The sequence below is a fragment of the Belonocnema kinseyi genome, chromosome 3 (assembly GCF_010883055.1).
Source record: "Belonocnema kinseyi isolate 2016_QV_RU_SX_M_011 chromosome 3, B_treatae_v1, whole genome shotgun sequence".
NCBI lineage: Eukaryota > Metazoa > Arthropoda > Insecta > Hymenoptera > Cynipidae > Belonocnema > Belonocnema kinseyi.
In genome coordinates, this window is record NC_046659.1 from 61,246,620 (window position 1) to 61,255,192 (window position 8,573).

Here is an 8,573-nt window from a genome sequence, read left to right on the forward strand (position 1 = left end):
AGTAAATATGACCACATTTAAGTACTTTTCCAATGAATTCTTTATGCTAAAGTTTTTGTTTTAAATGTTTTTATAAAATTTTTTAAACAATATTTTGTGACTTCTATTTTCTATGTGCACATAATTTGTAAAAGATATTTTCTGTGCAGTTTTAAAATTAGAATTTTATATACTATCAGATCCATTTATTGGAAAAATGATATCTGTCTTGTGAAATTTTTGATTGAGTTTTTATAAAAGAAAAGTTTTCTATCCTGAAAATGATTAAAAATAGAAATCTTTTCTAAGCAATAACAATTCAAATAGAAAAATTTGACCTTGAAAATAAGTGAACTTGAAATTAAACGGAACAGAAAATTGGTGTGGAAATTTCTAGCATTTAAAAATACTTGAAAATTAAATTGATCGTATTTCGAAGATTTTTATTAATATTATAAAAACATTTAAAACAAAAACTTCTGTACAAGGAATTCATTGAAAAAGTACTTAAATGTAGTCAGGTTTACAGAACAATTCTCAAGTATGTACGATTTTAAAATGTGTTAATAATTGTACTTACTGTTCTCCTTATTCAACGTACTACTGACGCTTAATCCAGATATTACAACAGGAGAACTTTTTTTGTCACATAAACATTAAAAAATGAATCTATCAAATCAAAATAGTCAGAATTAACAGCAGACCGTGGTTTAACCTCTTTATTATGAGTTTCGTTAGTGTTCATCAAAGCAAATCGTCGCATTGATAATTATGAAAACCCCTGAGTCACGTGACACCGACTTGAATAAGTGTTTTGCCGCCTTTAATTTTTAATAACTTTTGTCTGTTGAAAGACTCAACAGAAAAAAAATTAGAAGCACCTTCGGTTCGGATGAATATTATGTATTAACAAATTATTTCATCTAAAATCGCGAAACAACCCTACTTTCGACGATTTTCTTTATCTTTTAAAATATTTTCAATCAGAGTTTAATTAGTTTTATTTTATGCGATTATTCTTCTTTCATGGTATTTTTCTACTCTATTGGGAATTGTTAAACTACGATACGACAACTGATGGCAAAAATCAGAATTAGAAAGAATAAGTACGATTTTAAAGATACATTTTAATTTGTGCATAAAAGTGTTTTAACCATTTTTTTTGCAGAATGTAAAGTATTTATTAGATAGTAAAAATAAGCGTTTATCCGAAACAAAGGGTTTTAGATGGAATTTACATATTATACAGTGAAAACACATTGTTTGAGGGAAATATTTTTCTATAAAAAAAAACACAGTTAATGTTCCATTTATTATGATTTTCAAAAGTATATAAACTTAAATGGACTTATTTTGAAGCAAAAATTGTTTCAAAGTAAATTTTTATTAATATGCATGAAATATTTACTATTTAAAAATCTGATCTAAAAGTTATGTTAGAATTCGTATTTAAATTTCAATCGTCTATTATTCGTATTGTTCCCAAAATCTCGATAAAATTTGTCACTACATGGCATAATTAAAGTTTATTTAATCTTACGATGCATTGAAACTTACAGGAAATAGTGACATATTTGTTTTTTGTTTAAAAACCTTTTTGATAAAAATGTGTTTTTCACTGCATAAGATGGGAATTCTTATCTAAAAAGATTTTTTTATTTGTTTTGAATATTTGTTTTTAGTATACAAAATATCTTGAATTTAGAAATGAAATTTCTGTATCAAGCCGAGCGTAAGAAATTGAATTAAGAAGACTTATACAAAATATGAAAATGGCGCGTCTATAAATTTGGTTTAGAATTTCACGCAATACACTTTTTTAGAAATTGAAAATATCTTCATAGAAGGCAAAAAGACCCTCATAACTTTCCATAATTATTTATAAAAAATAAACGTTTCCAGGCTAAGAAGGATAAGACTTCCGTTGCAACATTCACGATGCAGGATGAAGCGATGTCTATTTCTTCGAGATTGATTGAAGATTCGCAAGTGATGGTACTTGCAGTGACGAGAAGCGGCCAAGCTCACGTGTATAAATATCAACCGAATGGAACAACCCTAAAACCAATTAAACCCTCCACAAACATATTCGTTGTAGCTGACTCCAGTCAAAAGGAGCAAAACATCCAACAAATTCCCATTTTGAAAGCACAACTAACAGAAGATAGAAAATGTCTTTTGGCTTATGGATCATTTTCAAATATAACTTTTGAGAAAGTAGCACCCGATTTTTCGGAAAAGGTCGTGTATTTGGAGAGGACGGATTACAAGAGGCCAAGGGAGAAAAAAGAAGAGGCTCTTTCGAAAATAAAGGCGACGGATATTGAGGGCGAAGTGCAGTACCTCGTGCCAGGTGATTATTAAAATATTTCAATAATTCCAGGGTAGCCGCTGGACCGAGAACTGACCGGATATTTTACACATTCATAAAATAAAAGTCTATTCAATTAATTAAAGTATCACAAATTAAATACCAAATAATATAATGCAATTAAAAAAATAATACTTAGATATGTATTATTTATATATTAAAAATTTTCAAAAGAACGAACAATATTTTGATGTATAAAAAACAATGGAGCAATTATGACTTTGAATCTACGTACAATTAAAATAATGTAACTTCTAATTTAAAAAATTGATTAGTTGTAAAAAAAATTAATCATTCAAATTTTTATTTTTCTAGCTTAAAATTGCTTAAAATGATATAGTTGTTAAAATTAAAAAATGTATTGATTCATTCTTCAATTTAGAGCATAGAAAATGATAATTTGGATTTATATTTTTTGAACTGAATCTAAATCTTTAAACTGTACAATTTATAAAAGTTAAAGAAACATTTATTTTGCAATTTCTCTGAATTTAATTTTAAATGGTTCAGTTGAAATGTGGTCATATCTACTACTTTATATATCTTTTAGAATGAAATTTAAATATGTAAGAGTTCCAATTTTAGTGCTTTAATTTACAGTTCAGCTTTTATTATTTCAAATGAAAAATGTTTATCTTTAAGAGTTCGAATTTTTTCATTTCATTGACTGTTAAATTTGGTTTAAACCTGTAAATATTCAGGAATTTTTTTCTTTCATTAAAATCCATTCAGAATTAGTTTTAAGATTATTTAGATTCCTCATAATCTGTTTGTTTTTTTATTTGTATTTAGGAGCAACGGGTACGACACAAAAAAGATCGGGACGTTCTGGAGCAGGTTCTCAGATACCTTTGAAGGACCGATTGGAAAATCTTAGTTTGAATACTGAAACTAGCATGCCAGGAAAAACAACGAGTAAAGGAGATAACATGGTGCAGTTGCTCATGCAAGGCTTACAGAGTAAGGAAAAAGATATTTTAAACAATGTGCTCTTCATCAAGAAAGAAAGCGTGATTAAAAATACGATCGCCAAGTTGCCAGTTCAGGCGATCATACCTCTACTTAAGGAATTAACAGTCATGTTGCAAGGAAAGACTTACCCGTAAGTTCCCTATTTCCTTTTTATTATACTTCTTTGATTCTTGACGATATGCAAGGAATTAAAGCTTGAAAAAATTTCTATCACGTCACGTTTTTGTGAAAATTAATCTGAAAGTCTAAATAAATATTTACCAGTTTCCAATAATCGTAACGGCTGAAACCGATATTTTTGCGAAATTTTTTAAAATTAATATTGTCTTATATGGATTTTAAGTCCAAAATCAAAAGTAAATTTTCTAGATTGAACATTTTATATGAATTAATTGAGAAAGTAGTATTAAAGTATCAATACTTTAAAACATGTGTATGCAGTATGTACATATTTAAAGTTAAACAAATAGTAAATAATATTTATTGGACACTTTTATGGAAACACTTTACGGATTAGCAATATTTTAATATCAAAAACTAAGAATTGAAATTTTTCAACTAACAAAACTTATCATTGCGTATACTTATATGAAATTTAATTATTGTAGCGTACATAATACAAATGCTTTCAATTTTAATTTACACTTTTTAAGGCACAACGTTGAAATTGTAAGATTACGTTTACTTTCGACAGCTTCCCAATTGAAGTTGATCAATTTTTAAATTTTATTACATTTAAACCATTTAGAACTTACCAGTTTCCTACCTTACCGAAAATTTTTTACTTAATACTCACACCCACACGAATATTGAGATGTTGAGTTAAAAAGCTGAGGAAATTAAACCTTATTTTTTATAAAATTACAAAAATAGCCTTAAAATATAAATTCTCTAACTTTATATCCATATTTTAATCGTGCAAAATGTTAAAAGAGTAATTTTTTAATATTTATGTAAGAAACGTTTTTGGATATCACTTGCATTTCGAAAGGTTTTTCATTTCAAAAAATTCAATCTGAATATCAAATTGTAGAATATTTTAAACTTGAAATCGTCGCATGTGTATTTAATTAACTTAAATTGTTATCTTTTTCAATTATGCTATTATTCAGTGAACATTTTATATTTTAATTTTTAAGCTTATATTTTTAATTTTAGCAATTTTAAAGCGTTTGAAGTTGAAATTTTTTGATGAAAAACACTTTTATTTAATAAATAAATAATAAAACATTGTAATGGATCTGTATTTTAAGTATTAACAAGTGAACAATAGTTTATTTAACAAAACCATTTTAAATCAGTTCAAAATTTAAGAATTTCCAGATTTTGAAGTTGAAAATTAAACTGTTTCAATTTATTATTTATTACATTAAAAATATTCTTAGTATAAAATATTAACTTTTTGACCCATTCAATCATAAAATTTAAAAATTTAAAAATAGATTAACTATTTAATATTTAGAAACATTTGACTGTTCATTTAAAACGGGTAAATTGAAATCAAATATTTAAAAGTAAACAATTTGAAACTGATTTTTTTGACATAGAAAGCCTGGAATCATTAAAATTTTGAAATTACTTCAAACTTTGAACGTTACAATTTTAATTGCTGTATTTGAAAAATGTTTTGTAAGTGAAATTGTTGAATTTTTTGTATAAATAACAAATGAACACTTATTATTTGTAGAAAAAATTTAAGTAGTTTTAAGAAATATTTAGGAATTTTGAAAAGATTAATAATTATCATGCAAATTAAAAAAAAAAATCCTTGAAATCTTCCAGATTATTTTTTGACAATTATGTAAATCTTTAAAACCGCGTTTGAATATTCTCCTGAAATAATCTTACAAAATGAAAAATTATTTTCTATTTCCCCAGGAATCGTAAGAAATGTTTTTATTATTTTAGAACATTTCACAATTCTTGAAAAGCCTCTAAATTTTTTTTCAAATCTGCAAAAATCTACATTTTGTTTTACGTTAGGCTATCATTTCAAGTTTTAAATTAATTTTGAATCATTTCAAAACTTCTGAATATCTCTTAAAATTACTCAAATTTCTTTTACAACTAATAAATGTGCAATTGTTATTTATACATCAAAATTTTAAGGACATTTTTTTTAATTTTCAGGATTTCCTAAAAATTGTATGAAAAATTCAATTAATTTTAAAAGATATTTAGAATTTGTAAAAAAATTTCAAAAATAATTTTTAATTTAAATAAATTTAAAACAACTTCTGTATTTCTCAAGATTTTGAAATAGAATTTTGAAGCTCTTCAACGATGTTTAAACTATATAAAATAAAAATAATTTAAGTTCTAATTTAAGAAGTGTTCAGTTAAAAAAAAAATCACCTTGTAAATTTTTAATGTTTCCAGCTGAAAATTCCTTTAAAGAAAATAATTTAAAACGTTTTTAAATTCATTGATTGATTTTTTAATTTGGAGCTTTGAAAATGATTATGTAAATTTATATATTTTAATATTGAAAAATGTTAGTACCTTCCATTTTATACCTATAAATTATTTAGCATTTGAATACATTTTTAAATTATAAAAATTGTTAAGCTTTAATTTTAAAAGTTCAAAATTCAACAGTTCAACTGTGAGTGCTTTCATTTGAAGCTCAGTTTTTATTACTTCAAATGGAAGATTGTTTAGCTTTAGTGTTTGATTTTTTAAATTTCATTGTCCGTGAGAAATGTTTGCGAACCGGGAAATGACCGGAAATTTATTTCTTCGATTAAAACGGCCACCCTGATAGTTTTAGATGTTAGATGGGTATTTTATGTCTGTATACATTTTATTTTTATATACGTGTTATATACATTTTCTTTGAAGTTTTTATGTTTAAAATTGTGTATTGTTGAGTGCTTCTTTCTTAAAATTGTTTAGTCTCATAAGATTTTAATTTCAAATTGTTGCCCGTGAATTTAAACCTTCATTTACAAATAATTGTCAGTGATAATTTAACTTTCTAAGAGTGCAAATTAACATCCTTCGTTTTATTTTTATTTTTCAGAAGTAAAATTGCAGTTATGTGGTTGAAAGCTTTGATCGCAACACATGCCGCACAGCTATTATCGCATCCAGATATTGGAGAAGAACTCAGTCCCATTTTAAGTATAGTAGATGCCAAGTTAACTCTCTTAACCGAATTAGCAAGGTTAAGAGGGCGTGTTTCTCTAATAACTGGACAGATTTCGCACATTAACGAAAAACAGGAAAGGGATCCTACAGAAGAAAGTCTACTCGTTTATCAGGATCAAGGTACTTATTCATACCTTTGTTTCCCATTCAAATTACCAACAATTGAATATCTTAATTTTAGCAGATCCTAATTCTTAAGCAAATTTCGAACGAAAATTCTATTTATGCTTACAGATTCCTCGGATGAAAGTACGGACGTAAATGAAGTAGAATTAGGAAGCGAGTCGGACGAAAATTGGGAAGAGATTTCGGATCAAGAACAACAAGATGAAGCTGAAAACTGTAAATCGGACGACGATGCTTCCATTTGCAGTTGAAATCGCACATAAAAGAATTAAAAGTAAGATTTTCCCGTTGTAAGATAGTCGGCAAGAGCTGAGTGAAAATAACTTGATAGTTTTTATTAAAAATATAACCTCGTCTTTTCAGTATTTTCTGAAGTTCCGAAACGAGGATGATCAACAAACCCTAATTCCTCGTATATTATATTTTTTATCGACATTTATCAAGAGAAAACTAGCCCGGATTCGTGCCCGCACAGCACTTTCTATTGTAAAAATAAAACTTGTACATTCAACACTTTCCGAAACGTTTTTTAAGATTGTGAACTTTTCTTGCTCGAATTTGCGTTTGAAAATATGTGTAAATTTGAATTTCGATTACTTTATTACAAATGCTGATTCCTCTGAAGTTGAAATCATCGAGTGTGATTCAGGTGAGAAAATATATTGTAATTCGTTTGCAGGTGAATCATTCTGAGGGACTTGTTACAAGTTTATATTTTTTAAAACTGTTAGCTCTTCATATTCTGTATGAAATGAAAAGGAAATGTACAACAGAAACTAATTTGGACTGAATAATGACGAGAATTCTCTGACAAAATCCTCGTCTATAGCCCTTGAAATAAATCCAAAATTAATTTTAGTTTTTTTTTCTATAATAAATCATGAAAATTGGCGATTGTGGTAACCCCGGATATAACTAGCAACGAAAAGGGGGTCACCCCTTATTGCCTCTTATTGAAGCTTTGGAGTTTTTATACTATTCCGAGGTTCTAAGATTAAAAAGTGCATCTGGTTCCCATGGGGCTGTTTTAAACTGTAACTTATTGGTACTGTAACTTTTGTCTGCGTATAAACAATTATAGAGTCAGGTGAGTTTCTACATGTATTCATTAGCTACTTTTTGTTCCTAGCAAGAAAGTTGATTGTGCAGCACAGCTTTCTAAACATTTTGATAAAATTTTGACCTTTTTACCGTTAAAATTGGCTGAAAAAATGCGATCGCGTGAAATCACCCCGACCCGCATCCAAGTGATGAGAAGTACGAGACACCGCAAGGCAAACGCGGGCGTGCTAAAGACAAACCCGAATAATTTTCAAAATGTTTAGAATAATTAAACTTCAATGTTTCAGAATATTTCTCGAAGTATTTAAAATTCTGCAATCAGGAATTGTGAAAATGGCAGTGACTTTTGATTTGACTTTTAGTTGAAAAATCTATCCAGTCATTTTAAATGTTACTTTAAATTATATGATACTTATTAATTATATATTTATTGTTCTTAAAATTTCAATAATTTAAATTTTAAATTATAGTTTTCAATGTGCAATTCTAAAAAATTTAATCTTGGAGGCCTTGAAAATAAATTTTTTTCTTAAATTAATTTGCAGACTAATTTTTGAAGGTTTCGAATGTTAAATTTCACAATATTGTAATTTTAGATTAAAATATTCTAAATTTCTGGTCGATTTCGCCATTAAATATTCCAAATTTTATATTAAAAGCCTTGAAAATCAGTTTTGAATTTAATAATTTTGAATGTAAATGTAAAGCAATTTCGAATTAAAAAGCTTAAAATTTTAGAATTTCAGAAAATGAAGTCTAATTATAACAATATTGTTTTGTATTCCTTATCTTAATTTTTAACTTTCAATGTAAGGTCTTAAAATTTTCCTATTTTTATTGAAGATTTAATTCAATAAATAATTTCAAATTGAAAATTTCTAGAATGAATAATAATCCTGAAGGAAGATTTTTA

The 8,573-nt window shown here is 26.7% G+C and overlaps 1 protein-coding gene across 1 annotated transcript in view; it reads left to right on the forward strand.

Annotated features, from left to right (window-relative positions):
* LOC117168957 (WD repeat-containing protein 43) overlaps positions 1-7,456 on the forward strand; it is a 13,377-nt gene extending 5,921 nt beyond the window's left edge. Inside the window, exons 3-7 of the mRNA XM_033354961.1 lie at positions 1,882-2,332; positions 3,143-3,452; positions 6,345-6,592; positions 6,707-6,872; positions 6,962-7,456. Coding sequence (XP_033210852.1) covers positions 1,882-2,332; positions 3,143-3,452; positions 6,345-6,592; positions 6,707-6,849 — 1,152 coding nt within the window. The 3' untranslated portion in view covers positions 6,850-6,872; positions 6,962-7,456. The remainder of the gene's footprint in view (positions 1-1,881; positions 2,333-3,142; positions 3,453-6,344; positions 6,593-6,706; positions 6,873-6,961) is intronic.
* The last annotated feature ends 1,117 nt before the right edge of the window (positions 7,457-8,573 follow it).